At 37.4% G+C, this 22016-nt stretch overlaps 1 protein-coding gene across 5 annotated transcripts in view; it reads right to left on the bottom strand.

Annotated features, from left to right (window-relative positions):
- TANC1 (tetratricopeptide repeat, ankyrin repeat and coiled-coil containing 1) overlaps positions 1-22016 on the bottom strand; it is a 96621-nt gene that overhangs the window by 33413 nt on the left and 41192 nt on the right. For 4 of the 5 annotated variants that reach the window (XM_032189931.1, XM_032189929.1, XM_032189928.1 and 1 more), the window contains exons 4-7: positions 11559-11660; positions 9774-9895; positions 7948-8137; positions 2788-3045 (exon numbers count right to left, since the gene is read on the bottom strand). In XM_032189931.1, coding sequence (XP_032045822.1) covers positions 2788-3045; positions 7948-8137; positions 9774-9895; positions 11559-11660 — 672 coding nt within the window. The remainder of the gene's footprint in view (positions 1-2787; positions 3046-7947; positions 8138-9773; positions 9896-11558; positions 11661-22016) is intronic. The other variant, XM_032189930.1, reaches the window with a different exon arrangement.

Here is a 22016-nt window from a genome sequence, read left to right as displayed (position 1 = left end):
CATAGATAAACAGAGCTCTAAACCATATAAAAGCTCTTGTTGAGAAACCATCTGCAACAGCAGTTGATTTCACACTGTATGCATGCAATACAGCAATACTTCTACTGCATAAGTCACTCTGAGAACTGTAACAGAATTTGTGTGCATCACTTCACAAATACTTGCTCAGCCACCATCTGCTGCATTGGTTGAAGTTATAGCATTTTAGCATGTTATAGCATTTACAAAACTCATGCACTTTTAAGTATAAGAGCAGCCAAAGCTAAAATCTGAGAACCTGTTTTTCAGACAGCTCTAACAGTCAGGTTTCCCAAAATTTATGCAGTACTGCTCCAACACCCTTGAAAAGAAAGTGGTTGCCTGCTTCTTACCCAGCCATGTCCCAGAATCAGCATTACCTATGTCCAAAAGGCACTAGTTTTAAACTGACATGCAGATCAAGTACTTGGAGAGAATGTAAATCGCACACAAGCAGCATAAATGCTCCAAATCATAACCAGAGTACATGAACTTAACATATGATAAAGGAGTTAGAATATCTACTTCGTCAAGATCATGAACTAAGAAGTTTTCTTTAGGAAGAGGGTAACATAAGATAGAAAGAGAAAGCAAGAGCATAGTATGGTTTACGGTCCATCTCAGAACTCTGGAAAGGCCACCAAAATAAGAAGTCAGACATAGTAACTGGGAATGCAGTAACAGCAAGTCACATTCAGTGATCCCTAAAACAAGACACCTACTTGTCTGAGCAGGGATTGGAGGTGTGACAACTTCCAATCTCATGTTCAAAAAGAAAGAGACCAGCTTCATCTGTCTCTTATCTGCAAGGGTACTGAAAATCAATTATTTTTCTTGCACATGGAGCAAAATAGTCCAGTTTTTAAAAAGGGATATTTAGCATTGGCACTCAAATGCCAGAAAACAGTCTGGCTACAGCTTAGAGCACTAGATTTGACAAGAATCTGTAGCCAAAATCTCTACAACATCAGATACTAGAACAACTTATAAAAGGGTATTACAGTTCTTTTGACAGTTTTGCACAGAGCATTAACTTATCTGCATTATAAAAGATATAGGTCAGCTCACTCAACAGGCAAATTACAGCTAAATAAAGCCATTTTCAAAGCAGACTCAAATATTTCTTCTAACATGTAATTCTACAATTATATAAATAGCTACACGCATACTTAATTCATTGCAATTCTTTGCTAGTGCTCACTCTGAGAAATTCACTTTGTGAACAGCATGATTCTAATGAATAAACACAAAAGAAAGCATAGCAATTAAACTAAAAATCTTGGTAACTCTCCTGCTGTGAACCCGGTTATCACTGTATTCATATCACTATATGTTGCTGCAAAATAATCCTTCAACAGCATAATTTTAATTGTTTTTGAAACACTGTGCCAATAACTTTTACGGTATTTTAAAACCTCAAATTATATTTGTCAAGACCGCAGTGTGTGGGTTTCAGTATCTTTCATGACACTTCATGAACCATACTAAATGTAAGACTGTTTTGTATTAGCACTGGATTTTGACTATTACTGACAAGTATTAAGTAATTGATAATACTGAACTGCCAATTAGCATCTTTGTCTTTTGCAGTTCCAGTATATTACAATTTCCTGGACTTTTCAGAAACTAACACTCTCTATATATGTCCTGCAAAAATGAAAAGGAAAGTGTTTCTCTTTTTTCAGCAAACCAGCATGTTTGTACATTCACAATGAAAACACAGAACTAGTGCTTATTCACAATCTCTAACTTTACAGGTCCAAAATTTAAAGTGGTATTGTCAGAACTTAAAAATTCTCAAAGTTGCTAGCAAATTATATACCAAAAGATTGCTCTTGATAACATCAAAAGCTGGTTTACTAACAGTACTTCCCCCATGACACTTATACTAAGAAAATTCTATGCAGCATTTTTTTTTCCTCTCTTAAACTTAGAATACTCCCTGTTATTAGCAACATTTTATAGCTGCTATTAAGTATATCTTCCCCTCTTCTTTCTAGGAATCATCAACACCCAAGCTCTAACCTCTTTATTGAAGTTTTCTTCACTTTGCATTTAGTAGTTTTCTTCTAACTTGTCAGCTAAATCTACTGTCTCATATATGGCACCCATGCTCAGGAGAGCACTTTGTCAGATCATTTTGCTTGCAGAGTTATATTTATGTAAGCAAACAGAATTTGATAGGTTCTACTACTACAGCTCAAGTGAGATGTGCTTTTTCAGGGATTTTTGTATTTTACAACACATAAAAATTAAGGTTGAGGTTGCATATGTGTCTACCATAACTAAACAGACTCACATTTTCTGAATTGAATGATTCAACTAGAATGCAGAATTTCACATAGCTATTTTAATAATAATAATAATAAAGTGATATGCGTTAATGGTTCACAGACCAAAATATCATTTTGGTCTTAGTGTTAATCAGATTTACAGCTCCAGTGAATGTGAGCACACAGAAAAAACAACAAACTTGAGGTGTTTTTTGATACCATGCAGAATCCTAGGATGACTGACGGATTTTAAAGTGTCCCCAAAGTTCTGCTTTAACCAATACCTACTAAACACAAGACGAACACTCTGTATGATAATTTTAAACAATTTAAGTAATACTTACCCATTCAGTTTAGAAACTATGCTTTTTTTTCCTATGTGTGTCCTATGAAAACACTTTCAAACTAACAATATAACATCAATGGTAAGATGAAGCAGATTTAACTAAATCACATAATTAACAAAAACATCCATTTTTCTATTTCAGGACTTTACCTGCAACAGAGTTTGGACGAGGCATTATCAAAGATCCAGAACTTTGAGTATAAGGAACAGGACCCTCTCCCATTGTTACTTCTTTTGCCAAATTCTCAGCAGATCCAATAGCCTCCTCTTCTGCAACCGGTGAACAATTATCTGTTCTTCGATCATGACTAATCCCTTGATGTGCTCCAGCTCTGAGACTCCCATCCTTACTCCATTCCAAACTGGATCCACTACGATCATCATTTTCTGACGAACTTGTTATCGTTGCTGAGAAATTAGAAGAAATTGAAGTAAACAGCAGAGGAAAATGGCCCACCTGTGCATTATAATTTTCATACTCAGATGGCATTTAGGGCCTGCAGATAACAGTCAAGTAGTTCTCCACTAGATATTTTGTTTAATTTGTGTAATATTACTTAACTAAAGCCAAACAACACAGCTTAGAAAAATTCAAATTGGAAAAAACACTTCAGAAAGCAGAGCAAAAAAAGATGTTCAGAAGAATCTAGGTATGTCTTTAAATCTGTGTAATCTGTGCTGAGTGGAAAAAAAACAACACCAAAACATTTATGATCTTGTATGACAGATCTATTACTTTCCCAAAATATGTCTCAATTTCTTTTGAAATTTAAAAATCTATATAATATCTTGAAAATTTCCAAACCCTTCTGTAAACACAGAAACAAAAGCTCTGTAAGAAATAAGAATAGCGCACCTAAAGCAAGAACAAAAACTAAAAATGTGAATGTCGTGGTTTAACCCAGCCGGCAGACAAACACCACGCAGCCGTTTGCTCACCCTCCCCCTCCCTCTCTGGGACGGGGGAGAGAAATGGAAAGTGAAGCCCGTGAGCTGAGATAAAGACAGTTTAATAAGACAGGAAAATAATAATAACAATAACAATAACAATAATAATACAATGGTGATAATAGTACTACTACTAATATTATGTACAAACAAGTGATGCACAATGCAATTGCTCACCACCCGCTGACCAATGCCCAGCCTAACCCCGAGCAGTCCGGCCCCCTCCCCCTGGCTAGCCACCCCTATGTATTGTTTAGCCTGACGTCAGATGGTATGGAATACCCCTTTGGCCAGTTTGGGTCACCTGTCCTGGGTCTGTCCCCTCCCAGCTCTTACTGCACCCCCAGCCTGCCTGTTGGCAGGACAGAGCAAAAGTCTGAGGTGTCCTTGGCTTGGTATAAGCACTGCTCTGCAACAATTAAAACATTGGGGTGTTATCAGCACTCTTCTCATCCCAAGCCAAAACACAGCATTCCACCAGCTACTAGGAAGAAAATTAATTCTGTTCTAACTGAAACCAGGACAGTGAATTATCAAAAAAATACATTTAAAGTCAAATATTTTACAAACAGAATTCAAAATTCAATTCATTGAAAACATTTGCACAATTTTCCTGAAGTCAGAAAAGAGAGGTTGTGGATGCCCCATCCCTGGAGGTGTTCAAGACCAGGGTGGATGAGGCCCTGGGCAACCTGCTCCAGTGGGTGGCAACCCTGCCCATGGCAGGGGGGTTGGAACTAGATGATCTTTGAGGTTCTTTCCAACCCAGGCCATTCTATCGTAAGTCAGAAGGCTTGCCCCAAGCCTACTTGTGACCAACAGTATTGTTTATACTGTAACATCCTGTATAAATGATAAAAACCTCAATACTGTTCAGAGATCTAGCTCACCTAACACAGACAGCTTAGGGTGGCAGTCAGCCTGGACTCTCACATACCTCACAAACTCATCTTGACAGAACACTTCCTGCAACTGAGATTTCTACAAGGTTTCCTAAGTACCTGCTACATTTCACTGGCAGAAAGAGTACAAGGCTAGATGCACATTTGATCAGGCCCACTAGAGTAGTATATGAATGAAATTTTAGATTAAACACTCTGATTTCCGTTTTTAAAATATTTCAATGTACTACTGTATAAAGTAAATATGAGACTCAAAAAAGTTTTTTCTGTTTATTATAAACAAATCAGGAAACATTTACAAATAATTTCTGAGTACTATGTGAAACTCTTTAGCAGTAAGATGTACCATTGTGGTTTTCTTTGTTGTAGAAGTACCAGATGCCATAAAATATACAACACAGTGCTATATAGATCCTTAGCTAAACGACAGGTGCAGAATACACAGGTTTTTTGGATGCTGCATTGCAGAATAGTAGTTTTCCACTGCTGTAGCAATTTGCTCAATGAAAGCAGAACCACTTTTAACTGCATTATCTACAGTGCTCCATAGTCCAGTTTGTTGGTTGGGGGCACAGCTGTAACTAATAGAGGTCTCCTACAATATCTGAAAGTGTGAAGAATTTATACTTCTAGAATCTACTGTACTGACGTTTATTAAAACTCCACTAATATATTTGCATAAGAATGCTTTGCAAATGTATACTGCTTATTGTATGTTTAATAGGGAAATTACTCTGTTTAATTTAAAATATTTTCAATACTTACATTGAAGTTTCACAATATATTTGAACAACAAATATTTAAGTGATCACTCTGTATTTTGAATGCTTGAAAGTTCACCTAAATCAATGAGAACAGCATGTCTGTATGACAGAATGCCTAATCACTCAAAATTACCTTGGAAAAAAAGTTAGGTCAGACTAACAATCAAACAAGTATTAATAAGGGGAAATAAAACATGAAAAAAGAAGAAGCTTGATAGGTCAGGAAAAGTGTTTTTTTGTTTGTTTGTTTGTTTGTTTTTGTTTTGTTTTGTTTTGTTTTTTTCCCTGTTTTGGTCTGATTTGGGGGACTTTTTGTATTTATTTCATTCTTTGAAATGGCAAAACAAAATAGTGTATTATTAAAACTTCACAACTTAACTTCAGCTAAAGTTAAAGCTTATCACATTATACATTTTTTACCTTGACCTAGCTTCTACAACAAAGTATTTCATTATAACTGCTAGCTTACATATGAATGTATGCAACAGAGAAAAATATAACACTGGATGAATAGGCACCAAGGGAAAAATAACAGTCAATCGATGCTTGTTCAAACAAAATCTTAGCCTGTGGGGAGTCCACAGTTCAGTTCACACAGATATTAAGTGTTACACGTATATATGTGATGACTCTACATTGGGCTGAACACATCGAAGAAGTGGAAATCCTAAATTTTTCTGAAACATATCTAAGTAAATTGCCTAATATCTACGTATCACTTACAGTGTTAGTAAAGCACTGGTGTAGTTATGAAGGTAGAACTGTCTTTGTAACCATGTCCTATCTGTGAAACCTGTTTTTCTGTAATTGTACGGCTCTCACAAATCTGTCATTCGCAGAACCGATTTGAACTATTCTATTTAAAAAAAAGCAAAGTAACTATAAAACATATTAAACAAGGAAATGACTGAAGTATACCAACAGATAAATATTTTTTGAAACAAAAAACATTACTGTCTCTTGTAGTCATACACTGCTGTATTTTATAGCAATATACACACTTCTACAATCATTTCAGTTTGTTTTATACTTGCACCAGTGTAATTGAAGCAGGAATCCCTAAAGTCTGACAAAGCTTAAAACTAATGGATTCTATTCTCAAGTTAAGCAATGACAGATCTATGAATCCATGAGCAGCAAGTCTGCTATGGAAGAAGTTTACAAAATAATTTCCTAAAAACAAAGTACTTAAATGTTATACAAATACAGAAGTTGGACTCGATGATCCCTGTAGACCCCTTTCAACTTGGGATATTCTATGATGTTACATAAATGAAACTTTTGACCTATGATAACCATCTCTCTTAGGGTAAATGACCAGTAAAAACTATGTTATGCCGTAACATATGACAGTTACTTCACTTTCAAATTCAAGAATATCTGTAAAGCCAGAGTGAAGTGTATTAGTACTTGCCAAGAAGTACTGATTATATGTTCTTAACCGTGTTAAAGAAACTTAATTATCAGTACTTGGCAAGTACTATAACAACAATCAAGTTACTATTCACAACAGCAGGCAGGTAGGCTGGCAGATACCACTTTCACTTGCAACTCCTTCTATTAACAAAAGTTGCAATTAAAAAAATAGTAAGTTCACAAAGACAATAACATGACTTAAGTTTATATTGTTAAATCGAGGCATTTAAGATTTAGAATTGCTTGATTTTACAGCATCCCTGATTTTTTTCACACTGCTAGACCTAAATAAAACTGGAAGTTTGCTTTTGTAGATTGAGAAAGCTTCAGGTTAGGGGGCATACTGTGCCCTTCCTTCCTCCTCCCCCTGCCTCCCCACCTTTTTTTTTAAAAAAAGCTTAACAGCTGTTACAAAATCAAGTTTAAATACCAACTTCTCAACCAATTGGTCCATTCTAAAAAACTGACTAAATCAATAAAGAATAAATCTTCTTACAACAGTTTATAACAACTCTAAAATTATGCTTTTTACATCTTACTCTGGCCGACCAAAGAGTAATATTAAAGCAGCCATCTGTACGCTCAAAGGTATAGGAAGATAGCTTTACTGATAAGGACTCACTAGGGCAGGGAGCAGAAATAGAGAAGATGGTACAAACAAGGCATCAAAGAATTCATAGCTTTTCTTTCATACAGAAAAGACTTGCTAAAGTTATCTAATGATGGCTGACACCACGTTGGATATGCATACATAACCTCAGTTCAGTCATCCAATTTGCAGAGGATCCCACAATTTCACCTCTTCCTTGATGACCCATTTACACTTCGCTTTCATGCCAGTTACTCTGATGTCTGAACTTTTTCTAAACAGCTTTATTTGGATTATCCTCACAACAAGTAGCATTAATTAATTTTTCCTCCCCTGAAAATCAAACCAGCTTCAACGTATTCTGTCCTTCACTATTAGGAAATGTATTGTAAAGGCAAATACAATGGAAGAAGTAAAAATAAGAATTGGAGCAAACAGAGGAAATTATTTTAAAAGGAAAACATGCAGAAATTAGAACTGCACCATGAAAGCAAAAGAAGAGAAATGCACTTCTAACAACAGTGACTGTTACAGAAATAGGATTTCAATTTTCAAGTACAGAGGACATGAAATGGGATCCAGCTATGGCATAAAAATCAAACACTGTCAGGAAGCAGAAGCAGCTATTCAGATCTGCAGTATTAAGACAAGGTTAATTTATTTTAATTGCATTACTAATTAGGATGCTTACCTATAATTCCACTGTCCTTGCTCTCCAGGGTGGAGCTAGGGCTGCTAATGGTTCCACAGGGACTACCTTTGTTGGCTGCTGTTTTGCCAGCACAGCTATTGAGAGTTGAGCATGGGCTATCAGTGCTAGGTGATGTAGTGCTGCTTGTGAGGGTAGAACATGGACTGACACCTTGACTGGTTATTGTACACTGCAGTGTGAAGAAAAATGAATAGTTATTGCACAGAAGACAGTACAATACTGTGCTGAAAATTAGATGCAACAAGGTTAAACAAAGCAAAGAAAACATTTTCTAAGGAAAAACCTCAAGAAGGGAACGCTTATTTTGATTTGAAGCCTTATTGACATGTTTTCAGATAACTCTTATAATGTGTCTTAGAAGTCTAAAATATTGCTCGTTATTCCCAAACAAAAAAGGGAAATTCATTATTAACTCGAAGAGCTGCAGTGAAGCATATTTCATACAATCACAGAATGGCTTGGATTGGAAGAGATCTTAAACACCATCTAATTCCAACCCCCTGCCATGGGCACCTCCCACTAGACCAAGTTGCCCAAAGCCCCATCCAACTCGGCCTTGAATACTTCCAGGGATGGGACATCCACAGCTTCTCTGGGCAACCAGTTCCAGTTTACATCCACAGAGCAAAGAATTTCCTCCTTACATCTAATCTAAATCTACCCTCTTTCAGTTTAATTACATTCCCTCTTGTCCTATCACTGCAATCCCCAACAAAAAGGGTCCCTCCCCAGATTTCCTGTAGGCCCCTTTTAGGTGCCGGAGGGCCACTATAAGGTGTTCCCACAGCCTTCTCTTCTCCAGGCTGAAGAACCCCAACTCTCTCAGCCTGTCTGTGTAGGAGAGGTGCTCCAGCCCCGTGATCATCTTTGTGGTCCTCCTCTGGACTCGTTCTAATACTTCCACATCCTTCTTATTACACTGGGGGCCCCACAGCTGAACACAGCACTCCAACCAGGGTCTCATGAGGGCAGAGCAGAGGGGGACAATCACCTCCCTTGATCTGCTGCCCACGCTGCTTTTGATGCAGCTGGATACAGTTGGCTTTCTGGGCTCCAAGTGCACATTGCCAGCTCATGTTAAGCTCCTAATCCACCGACATGCCACACCCAGGTCCTTCTCCTCAGGGCGGATCTCAATCCATCATCTACCCAGTCTATATTTGTGTTAAAACCACTGGTACTGCAATCTTATTCACCCTTTCCTATCATTGGAATCCAATGCACTAAGAATTTTCAGGTCTGGGACAATAAGTGAAGAAAGGGGAGAGAGAGATTGGTAGTTAGTAAGCAGTTTAGGTTAGCAGATGAGTTTCATACAGTTACCAGCTACTTGATTCTCCCCACTTTTTCTCCTACATGACAACAAAAACCTTCAAACAGAAGTGAACTTCTTGGAAAGGAAAGGATGCCCCCAAAACATGCATCGATTTTAGCAAACCACTGAAATTTTCCATCCTCATAAATCACTGAGAATACCAGGAAAAGATACTAAATACTGAAATAATGCAGAAAGAACCCTAGCTGCTCTTCAGATTCAGAGTAGCTTAGACTTAGCCTCCAAGACTGATGAGTCTGTTCTTTTTTTCAACTTTTTTTTTTTTTAAAGAAAGAATGCAAGATCAGCCCACAATTAAAAGAAAACAAAACATGCAACTTGATTGTTATAATTCATTTACAATTCCATTACCATATGCCCATTAAAATAGATGTGGTAATTATCAAGTAACTGCAATTAGCAAACAGAGAAAATAAAGAAATAACATAAGTAAGACGAACATTAAATATGTTGTTTTCTGTTATCCTACCATGGCTTCGTTTTTCTCTTCTATATGAGCAGAAGTCGGGATCCCTTCTCCCAGTAAAAACCCCAATCTTGTCATCAATTCTTGTGCTGCAGGAGAACAGCTCGAGTCTTTATCAGGTTTTGCTTTGGAGACAGGGTGTAGGGGGGAAGTTGGTTAAAATTAGTCTCGTATTTGGAAAATGTTACAAGAGGCAGAAAAAGTACAATTAAATGTAAACACTAGATCTTCTCTCAGCAATATGTCTAACTAACAGAGAAGCTAATGCCATTTTAACTTTTTGCCCATTAAACTTAAAACTGTTGGTGGTTCTTGGATTCTCTGCATATTTGCACAAATTTAGGGGATGAAAAAAAAAAAACAAAAAACGAACAAACCAAGCCAACCAAACACCACCCCTAACCCCCAATCAAAACAGAAATGATTAAGTGCAATTGTTTGTATGAAGACAAACAGTTCATCACTGGACTGATGATCAACACGATGACTATCATGTATCAACAGCAATAAACTCAGCAACATCACAGTTCAGGGTCAGATTGAAAATGTATTCCAGTAATTTTAAGAAAGTTTAATTCATATCAAAAATGTGAAAAGCAGAGGTTAATAACTCAGACTTACAATTTCACAGTAACATTGCAACTAATACCGTTATTTTTTGTTGTTTTTTATGCATTGGAGGTGACACTATTTTAGATTTCCCAGCTTTTTTGGTTACAAAAATATTTATCAGTACAGCGTTTTAAAATATCTTCTGTTATCCAACAAATATAAGGAAACAGTATGGTCAAAAAGAGGCGACCCTGAATGAAAACACAGTCATTGATTGTTACAGCTAACACAATCTTTTCACAAACTACCATCTCCTGCTATTTTCTTTGATGTCAACAGTTTGGCATCACCTACCAAAGCATAAGCTCTTCCTTAACAAAAACATTCATATGGCATTTAATTTTTTTATCCATTAAAAAGGGATAATATGCTGGCCTGTCTTTCCTCAGGTATAAACAGTCAATTTATTAGGGAGCATCCTCTAATGACTCTGAGAAATTCCTCACAGCAGGAATCCTTAGCTACAGAAACACCAGCTGCATTACCTACCACCAGATTCTATAATATGGGAAAAGCACAGGAGCATCTGTGCTGCTGCTTCCCAATCAGTGCAGTCTGAGCAAGGCACTGAGCCTGGGGATGTGCTCCCAGACACCTGGAAGACAGTACGGACATCCAAACAGTTTTACCAGTATATAGTTTGTAGAATTCATGTAACAAAAAGACCCTAATTGAGGAACATCTCAAAGAATGAGTGATGAAAGGGAGAAAGAGATGAGTGTGTGTAACTTTTCAAAAATTCCATTTAACTTCAGAGAATTAGCTTTCACCAGCTTTGCCAACACAGAAGTCTGCTGTTACTGACTTCATATTTAGCAAGCTTTTACAAAATTTCTAAAATGAAGCACTGTATCCAGTGCAGAGATACACACTCGGAATCAGTTTACACTGAAAATAAAAATAAAAAAAAATCTAGTTGGCCTCTGCAATACGTAGTAATCAGCGACAGTCAACATTGTTTTACCTGCAGTACACATACAATTCCAACAATTGAGACAGTTATAAAGATCATGTAAGTATAATGGAAAGCATTCCCTCCTTAGTACAAGCATATGGAATTTGCCAAACACTCTTACAAATAAAGAAACAAAATTTCATTATTATGCAGGATCCTTTGTATCACTTTGAAATGAATAGCTGTTCTTCTAAACCAAGTATCATTGAACAGATTCTTACCAGTTTGACTGGGTTCTCCTTGCTCTGCCCCTTTTCTCAGCAGTAAACCTGCCTCACCTGGCACTCTAGGACTTTCCACGTACTTGGGCTTCCTGATCGGACCTGCAATGGGAAAGAGCTGAGTATCAAAGGTTTCCCGATGGACCACAAGTTTCAAATGTAAAGTGTCTATCCTCGGAGACAAATAAAGTAGAGGAACTAGTTCTTACATGCAGAGCTGCTACTGTAAGAACTCAACAGCTGTTGTACTTCTGCACTAGTGAGAAAGAAATGCTCTGTTTGGGCTTTTGGGAACATAAAGCCCAGCAGAAAATCAAACCAGTCTGCTTGTTGTGACAATCCTGGAAGTTTCCAGTATATATACAGTGCGTGACTTTACCATGTTCAAACTCAGGTAACTTCCAGTGGGCCTCCTCTGTAGAGCTTTCACTCTCCATTATAACAAGAAGATAATATTGTTAGGTGTTATCTCTGAAACTAAGCGAGAAATCCTACAGGCAGACAGTTTGCAAAATTAGCACACTAAAAAAATCACACTAAAAATTTCTGCTTTCATAAAACAATAGCATTCCTAGTTTATAATAAGTTTAAATACACAACCTCTACTATTAAAAAGAGCAGTAAAAAGAGTGGTGCATTCACACACACACAAACACACTTTTGAAAAATCAAACTGATTCTCTCTTTGCTCTCCCTTTTAGCTTCATGCTTTGGTTTCAGGCTGTTTATGGATCTATTTTTTGCTGAACACGGGTTTGTAGGTTAGTAGCAACTGCAGGAAATGTTAACTACAGAACTGTGCTTCTGGTCAGCAAAGTATCTAACTAAAAGGGAACGATGCTGCCCTCTAAAGGTTTAACAGAAAAAGCATACCGGTACTTTCACCATCAACATCTGTGTGCACTACAAACACTAAGGAGAAATGTTCATCTTAATTTAGCAATTGATAGTACTGGAAGGTAGGCTGCTTCATTGATATGTCATAGAACTGAAACTCTACCGTGTATTTATCCACATCCTGAAAAAATGTCAGTAGAATTTTATAACAATAAAAGCATTTGCAACACTGAGAGTTTTGGAGCAGCATAAACAGGGAACTTTGCAAAGTTACACATTAGAAAGCTAAGATATTTGAATGGAATAGGGAGTGGAAATATCATCATCTGCAGTGCTGAAAACTGAAGGTACTAAACCTGTATTTTTGTCTTAAATTTTCACTAGTACAATCCCATTTTTATTTTTTGTAATGTGTCTAATAAAGCCATTTGAAACTTTCAAGGTTTTAGTGAGCTGGAGGTGTAGTTTGTGATTCTAATGTTTCATTCAGAGCAAACTAAGTATTAGCTAGAAGTCTCTAGAAACACAGTCAGTTACTAGACTTAACAAAAAAATCTGAAATACAGGTATTTCAGGAATTTCCCCAGCTCTGGAAACAGGTAATGATTTACCCTTCTTTTCAGCACCATTTGTCCCCATCTAATTGAAAGTAGCCAGAGTTGAACAGAAATATTCATGTAAATGTAATTAAAGAGCATTATTAATTAAAAAGCACTGCAAAGTGCTTTGACAATTTCAAATACTGTCTGACAGCAGAGGAAGGACTGGCTCACAGGACTGCCATGCTCTTCGGCAGTCTTCCAGATCCTGAAATGATAGGTCTCCCCACAAGCTTTTGTTCCACCCTGCCCATTCCAAACTGTCCTTTGAGCAGGACTCCAGGTCCCAGCCCAGCTCCCTGTTGGAAGTGTACTCCCTCACATCATCTCAGTGCAACTCCATTGCCCAGCCAGGCCCGCTTTCTCTTACTTTCCTACTTTATTTCTGTTCTCTGATGAAGCTCTTCTCTGACTTTCCTACTGTATTCCACTCTTGGTTTACCAGTACATTTCACTCTGTAGGTTAAGTTCAGTGGAAGAGATACCAGACTTAGACAAACCTACAGCACAGCAGGATCTCAATCTTCGTCAGGAGCACATAATTTTTACTAAAATTCTTAAGCACTAACAGTTAACAGTATACTACACATGCCTTGTTTCCCAGATCTTTCACATACTGAAATGCATTACAGTTTCCAAGTTACTGATGATGTTTATAAGCCAGAATTAAAACTACATTCAGAAGTCTTTTCAAAAAGCACTTACCAAAGAGAAAATCAAAGGCTACAGTGATTCAACTTCCAAGTCATGGCAACTTTTGGCTTTCAACAAACATTCCTGTCAGATTCTTTATTTAGTCAAATTTATGATACACTTGAAAGCAAAACGAAATCCAAGATCTCAGTCAAGCGTCTTCTCTGGTTAAACTGGTTAAGTTTGCACTGACAAGCATTAAGCAACTGAAGCTCTAGAATCAAGTTCCACAGATGTATTTCCAAGAACCCCCCTTCATCGGCAACAATCCCATGGTGATAGAAGGTGATATTCAAGTACAAATATATTTCATATATTTCTCCATAACAAACTACTGACAAGGCTACTTGATGGTTTTTGTCTTCATTGTCTTGGGGGGAGGGGCAGGAGGTAGGATTTGTTTCAAATAGGAAATAATCGGTAAAATAATACATAGTACTCAAACCCAATAAGCCTTGTATGAAGCAGGTTATAACACTGCGGCAGAACCTGGATTTTGTTATTATTAAACTCTGCAGTTTCCAAGTAGTTTCACTTCCTGCCTCTGCCAGTTACAGAACTAAGGACTGGATAATGGAAGGCCTTTTGCAAACACTTGAACTTACTGTTAATGAGAAGTGATACTGCAGTAGGCCAGGAAATGCTCCCATTCAGGACCTGAGTCCCAGTTACTTCCCTGTCTACCCTGTAATGCGGTGCCGGAACTCCGGATTTAAGCACTGTCTGGTGCCTCTCACGAAAGCCAGAACTGAAGCCAGAAAGCTTCAAGAAAGCTAGAGATAGTTGCTTGTAAACCAAGTGCAGTTCACGATATTCTGATAGTTTTAAAATATATTAGTCTATAATGTACTGGATTCAGAGGAAAGTGATCAAAAAAAGCTCCAAACAACAAAAAGAAGCAAACTGAATTTCAGTCTTAGGGGACAACCACCTCACTGTGCTACTACCACCATGCCAATTGCTTCTTTGTTACTTCAGTCCGTCAGGTCTCAGCTTCTTCCTCTCCCACCAGTAATAGAAGGATGAGTCATTACTCGCACAGAGTCTAATACTTCAAAGTGCTGGATAAAATAGATCTGTGTCTTGACAATTATTCTTCGTATGTGGTGTGCAAGGTGAACACTGTGCAAAAACAACTCCAGCAAGCTTGCTTCCCTCCTCTTATCCTCCTTAATGCTAGCATACAATTCTGGACTGCACTTCTGTTTTTCAGTTTTTCCTCCTTTTTCTGGTCAGCAGATCTCCCTCACTAACAAAGTAAATACCACTTGGAAAGCACTAGGGAAAGACTGCAGGATTGATGTTAACTGTACCATACAGCTTTTGATAATGTGGTTTTCTTGGCTACAATTTAAGTCCTTAGTCGTCTTCTACTTGGCTCAAAATTCAAGAGCATCCCAAAGTTCTCTGAGCATCCCATATTTTATCATGAAACACAGCATATTCAAGCTATGACACCTGTAGCCATACCACGTGTCCCATACCTTGACAAACAGCCTCAAGTTGTGCCAAGGGAGGTTTGTATCAGGAAGAATTTTTTCATGGAAAGGGTAGCTAGGCATTGGAACAGGCTGCCCAGAGAGTTGCCATCCCCAGAGGTATTTAAGGTGTGTGGATGTGGCACTTAAGGACATGGCTTAGTGGTGGATTTGATAGTGTTAGGTTGATGGTTGGACTTTTGATGATCTTAAGGGTCCTTCCCAATCTAAATGATTCTGTGATTCATTTTGGCAGTAGCCTCAGACACTACAATACCTCTCCAAAATCTGCATCGATTTCTTGCTCATTTCCATGGGTAGTTTAAGGCCAATGTCCACTTTTAAGAAAAGTTGCAATTCTCTACATTTCAGCTTCAGGCTCCCCATGGTAACATGTTTTCCCATCACACTGCAAGGGACCAGAAAAATATGTGACCTGCTACATCACAGGCCTACATACATTGTTCCCCAGGTAGATGATTTGGCTCTACAACACTGAGGCATTTCATTATTGAACCTACCTTTTCTTTCAGACTTCCACCTGGAGGTGGAATATGTGAGTATGGTGCTAACCTAATTTCTTAGCTAAGGAATACAGGGCATGGAATTTAAGGCATATGTAAACTTATGTTTATAGCTCTATCTAGAGACTATGAGATGATAACATTTTTCTAACCAAAAGAAACCATAGTTACCAACTATCACCAGACGGTGCCCTTTCTGAACTATTTCCTAACAAAAACTAGGGGTATTTGCCTTAGTGAAGACAGCAAAAAATACATTCCTTTGGAACAACATCACATTTTTTAAGGAGACAATAGTCCATACCTATTATTTGTAAGCAGGAATATAGTTAAATGTATCAAAAGTTGAACAACAAAAAAACAACCATTCTAAAAGAACCAGAACAACATGTAGTCATATAAAACAGATTAAAATTAAAGTATCTTCAGGATGTATTTTTACTACTCACATTTTAGGCTGTGGAGCAGACACGTAGTTAGATTTTCTCACAGACTGATTTAGTAGTGACATAGAGTACTTTCAAGTCTGATACACATTACAATAAGTAGGAAAATTTACAGTTAAGTCTATTTTCATGCACTAATCTAGAAGAGGACACAGGTACTAATGCATGAAGAAATGAAACAAAGTTCCTTTTTGTACCAAAAGGACAAAATGTATCTGCAAAATGGAAGCTGTTTTCCAGAAGTGTAGAATAATTGTATTGAGTCTGATAAAGGGTTCATCTGGGACACTATTTTATCAACGTCAAACACCAGAGGAGAATCCCACAGCATGGAAACACAGTTTAGTGGTGGACTTGGTAGTGTTAGGTAATGGTTGGACTTGACGATCTTATGGGTCTTTTCCAACCTAAATGATTCTATGATAATCTACGTTACAGAAAACATACTGTCCTGGTACACTTTTCTTGACTTCCGTTTAGAAGTTTATAGTTTCCTGAATTAGAAGTGGTCCCTTTCTATTTAAGAGTTAGATGGACTTTCTTTCCACGAATTTACCCAGTCATTTCTTTACCAATCTGCAGCATCCACAAAATTTACAAGTTAACACAATATTGAAATATACGTGAAACAGTATTCAGAGTTTCCTTTTCCCACCAACTGTCTTTCTTCCAGGCAGAAAAATGCCAGACAAATCCATTTAAATCATTTATAGTTCAGAGCCATTCCACAACTTTAGTCATTCCTGCTGCCCTACTCTAGCTCTTTCCTAGTGGAACTATAGATTTTTGAAGTTGGTATTACCAGAATCTTCCTGAGGTAGCACAACAGACTGATACAATACCATAACAATACTCTCTTCAGCTTATGATCTATTCCTTTCCTTTTTTACTGTTAGGATTGTTTTTTGACTGTTGAAGAGCTGAAGTTTCCAAAGCATTATTGCAACGTGGTCATCTCCTTCCTAATCCTCTGAACTGGCTTTCCTTCTCATCAACATTATGTGAAATTTGCAGGACTCCCGCCCTCCCGATTAACACTTACATTCACCTTGACCGAACTTCACCTGCTGTTCTGTCACGTATGTAGTCATCCACCATGAATAACTTAGCAATGCCAGCACACTTTACAACTTTACCATGCATTCCTTTTTCGGTTGATAAATGCATTGAACAGTTTAAATCTCAGCAGTTACGTAATTATTGGCATGTTCCCTCCAGCACGCAGATGATCCTCTGTGTAACTATTTAAATATAAAAATTAAAGTCTTTTGTCTTACCCCATAATGGTTAAATTTCTTCAATTTCTTCTTTGGAGAGGTCCCCCTAGAAATCCAGGGATATTTCACCACCTAAGATATCACTTGTCTACATGATTTCCTCCAAAGAATTCCAACAATTTTGGGGGTCATGACTTTCCTTTAAGAAGTCAATAATGATCATTTCCTATTATGCTATATTTGCCAATATCCCCACTAACTCTGTTCTTTCTTACAGTGGAATCAGTATCCCTGCTATGGACAGAAAAACGTCTTCTTTCTGTAGTTCCTTAGAGCACAACTAGAACCTGACAAAATTTTCTTTAAAGAACTCTATGAAGTCTCTGGGTCACAGATGCCGCCTGGCTCATACGGGATGCTATAATCTTCCTGAAGTCTGTTGGAAAGGCATTGTGACAGGATACAAATTACCGAGATTTCAGGAGGGTGTCAAGGATATATATGTACTTGATAAAAAAAAGACGGATTGATATACCAAGGATAACATGCAGCTGCAATTGTTATTTACAAACAGGTTCAGGATATGATAATCAAAGGCAGCCTCAGCCACAGTGATCATCAACTAGTGGGTTTCAAGAATGATGGGAGTGAGGAACACAAATGGCAGAGCGCAGGCAAAGCCCGAACTTTAGGAGAGCTGCCTTTGGCTTACTCAAGGAAATGGTACGTCTGATCCCACGGGAGATGGCTCTGAAGGTTGAAAGAACTTAGGAAATTGGAGGGTCTTTAGGAACAGACTCTTTCCAAGCACAAAACCAGTCCATCCTGATAGTACAATGAACAAATATATCTAACAGGAGATTGACTTGGCTCACAACTCAGCTTCAATACAAAAAGACGGTAGACAGGAGCTCGTAGCAGGAGCAAAAGAGGAATTCAGAAACATTGATGGGCATGCTGGGATGATGCTATGAAAGCAAAAGGTTGCCCAGATGTGAAACTGGTGAGAGAAATCAAGGACATGAAAAAGAGCTGTTATAATTAGAAGTAGTTCACTGGAGAAACACTGGAATACTTGGGTTGGAGGCTGGTATACTTAGTCTGTAAGCACTGAAACCAGTTACCTAGACAGGCTGTGTAGTCTCCACCATTGAAAAGTTTTCAGGACCAGTCTGGATAAAGTCCTGAGCCTTACCTCAGAGCTGACCCTGCTTTGTGAGGAAGAGGTTGGCTTACTGACCTCCTGACATCCCTTTCAACTTGAGTTATCCCAGGAACCCTAAGAAACCCACCTTTCTCTGCTTAGGTTCATGCAAATAGCAAAAAGGAACTGCTTACAAATGATCTCAAGACTGGAGCACAAACCTGAAGGTTAGTTGAAACTAGTTCTCTTACCTAGTCTATTCTCAAGTGTCAGGCATGCTGATTTAATTTTTTTATTGATTAAAACTCTTAATTTATGCTTAATTTGAAACTAACTAAAAGTTCCACTGTACATCTATGGAAGACTCTTCCTGCAGTCATCCTCTGCATTCACTAATGCCTTTAAAAACAGAAGTTGCTTCCTATCTCTGTTCAAGCGTGGTAGTACAAACAATTTAGCTCAGTAAACATTTACTTCAAAGGCAACAGCAGTTTCTAGTTCGCACCATAAAGTCCAACAACCATTTTTTGAAATCTCCTTTATAAACCAGTATTTTCTTCCTTTTAATTGACCATCCTAAATTAGAGTGCAATCAACTATCATCTCTGTAAGAACGTGAATATTTTTTAGTTACACGGCTCTAAGTTTACCAATTCAAGCAATGTTCATTCTAGCTTTATAGGAGAAGAAACTCAACTTACTGTGACATTTTTTCATTTACTTCTCCCCTTCCCAAACGAAGTCCTCCTGCTGAAAACCTTTTTTCCTTGTCCTGTTTTTTTTTTTTTCCTGCTCCTTTATCCACCTCCTCAATGGACTGTTTCATTAAGGAAGCTTTTGACTCCAAACAAACCAGTAGCTTTAGTTCTGCCAATAATTTTTGGCTCTTTGGTAACTTAAGATATAGTTTCTCTCTTCCCTCCTTTTATAGTTACAGTTGAAGATTGAACTGGAGCCAGAAGCACTGGTACTCTTCCAAGCTCTTCAAACAAAAAACTCCCCCACCTCCTATGCAAATAATTAAAACACAATGTCACTCACACAAGGTTGTGCAAACAGGACTGTACAGCCTTCTGTGTTCCAGGGAAGAAGCTCAGCTTGCTCTCCACAGTTTTGCCTGCCCATGGGTTATGAGATTCTAGGGGCTGAGCTACTTGAAGACTGATGGGCAAAACGGCAGCTATTACCACACATGCGCTGCAGCAAAGATGTCTCTGTCAGATGGGCACATTTGTCAGCGTGCCTGTTCACTAGAATAGGTATAATAAAATAGCTAACATACTGATCTCTTAACATATGGAGACTGACTTCAGACTGATCAGTTCAAGCGTGAACTCTACGCAGAGGAGTAGTGGACAAGAGAAAGGGAATGAAAAGTGTGATGCCAGCAATCAAAATAACAGATTCAAAAAAGGACACTAAACCCAAGTTCTGTGTTGGCTCAGGGACCCCCCAGACTAGCAATTTCCAAATGTGTTATGAACAGATACCTCTAAGCTTGCTAAATACTAAGGTCCCCAAGAGCTTTTCTCAGCAAAATCAATCCAAACCTGAGAACTGATAATGACATTAGTCATGGAACAGATAGGTTAAACGATGGAAAAAAATCTTCTTAGTTTAAAGGGACAGAACAAAACTAACACACTATCCACAGTACACCTGCAGCTAATACGTTCTGGCAAAAGCATTCTATCCTCTAAATCATCTGGAGTAAAAAACTACTTGGAGGTATACAACGTTCAAAGGGGGACACATTTACAGTAGAACATCTTTTCCTACCATTGCATCTTACATAAACTAAACAGAAAACTGAAACAGCCTATAAGGTAAAATAATCCTTCAAAATTAGCAAATGTTCACTTGAGTGAGGATAACATGCCTGCCAGCAATGAGGCAAAAAGTATTTTTACATAGTTTTGAATTATAAATTAAACTGTTTGTTTGGATATACACACTGCTTGAATGCAATTTTACAAACTGTATTTTCTGCTGTTTTCTTTCTCCCCCTCATAGTACTGCTGTGATAATGACACTGTATATTACCAAAATTGACTAAGATGCTCAGAATGTTTTCAATACCTTTTGCTTAGCAGGATACAGATAAAGAATTTGCTTTCTTTCAAGTACCATCCATCTATGAGTGTGCAACTTTCTAAAAAGATAGGGAATGAAATATAGAACATACTTCCATCATTAACTAAATCACTTCTGGTGGAAATGCTATTTTTTCAAGTTTTATGCTGTGGATAATCAGACTGAGTGGATGAAGCAGTTATGGAAGGAAAAGGTTTGTCCACATCCTACTCTAAATGATAACACACTGAAGCCATGACAAGGCAGGGTAACTCTTGCTGTTCAGATAGTAGAGAATACAAGCAAAGAGAAGAAATTAAATCATAAACAACAAATCCAAATATATCCCTCAGAATTTGCAGATTAACACCCACTTGGAAATATGCAGAAAGCAAAGAAAGGAGAAGCGGTAAAAGCAAGTTGTTAATTAGTTTACATCGAAGTTTTTTCTCTTCTAGACATCACAAAATGGAATCTAATTCTGTGAAAGAGTTTGAATGTTAACACCAGTTACACAAAAACATGAAACATTTTACAGTGCATTTCTTACTGAAAAACATTCCTCCACATATTATTTTAAAATATTTTAACCAGGAGTATTGTTACACACTGTTGATATAAGCTTGATTAAATACTTATTTTTAAATCAATTACCACAGGTGCAGGACTGGATAAATACAGTCTACAGTATAGACACATTTGCTAGAAAAGTGGAAATGTATTAATTATGAAGCCCTCAAAATTAGATGTTTTCATGAACATTAGTGCAAATAACTGTTAATTACAGCTTCTGTTTTTGAATTAATAACTCCAAAACACAATTTAGGAAAATCTGACTGATTTTAATTTACAAACCAAAATTTTTAAATAAATTATTCAAACTCAATAAAAACTTCGGAAAAAATCTTCATTAAAAAATGTGTAGCATTTAGTGATATACTCTTTCATTATTACCCTTGAATATGCAGTATATTGCTTCAGTCTAGCAGATACTAAATAGAATTTCTACTCAAGGAAATAAGTTATGCAAGTGTATCACGTTATAGTCTCTTCCAACCCAAACCATCCTTTGTTTCTGTGATATGCATATGACCATCAGCATGCTTGGCTTATAAAAAGTAGGACTACATAATAGAATCAAAGGTAGAACAAATGATGATATTTCAAGGGACATTTTTTTCCTTTGAAAATATGCAGTGCAATAGAGCAAAGACATTAAAAGGAATTAACAACATTGTTTACATTGAAATATACATCCGTAAACTGTGAGGACTGAAGTTAGAATTTTATTCTACCACAGGTTAGAATAACTACATCTTAACTTTGCAACATTTATTTAACTTTCCATGTCATCATTGATGCTTTTATCCACCATATCCTGAAAAAAACTCAACCTGCTATTCATATGCTATTGAACATAATGCTCTGCAATCTGTACAGCCAGTAT

This window comes from Aythya fuligula, chromosome 6, assembly GCF_009819795.1.
Source record: "Aythya fuligula isolate bAytFul2 chromosome 6, bAytFul2.pri, whole genome shotgun sequence".
Classification (NCBI taxonomy): domain Eukaryota; kingdom Metazoa; phylum Chordata; class Aves; order Anseriformes; family Anatidae; genus Aythya; species Aythya fuligula.
The sequence above is the reverse complement of the archived record's forward strand: the minus strand, read 5'-3'. Positions and strand labels throughout refer to the sequence as shown.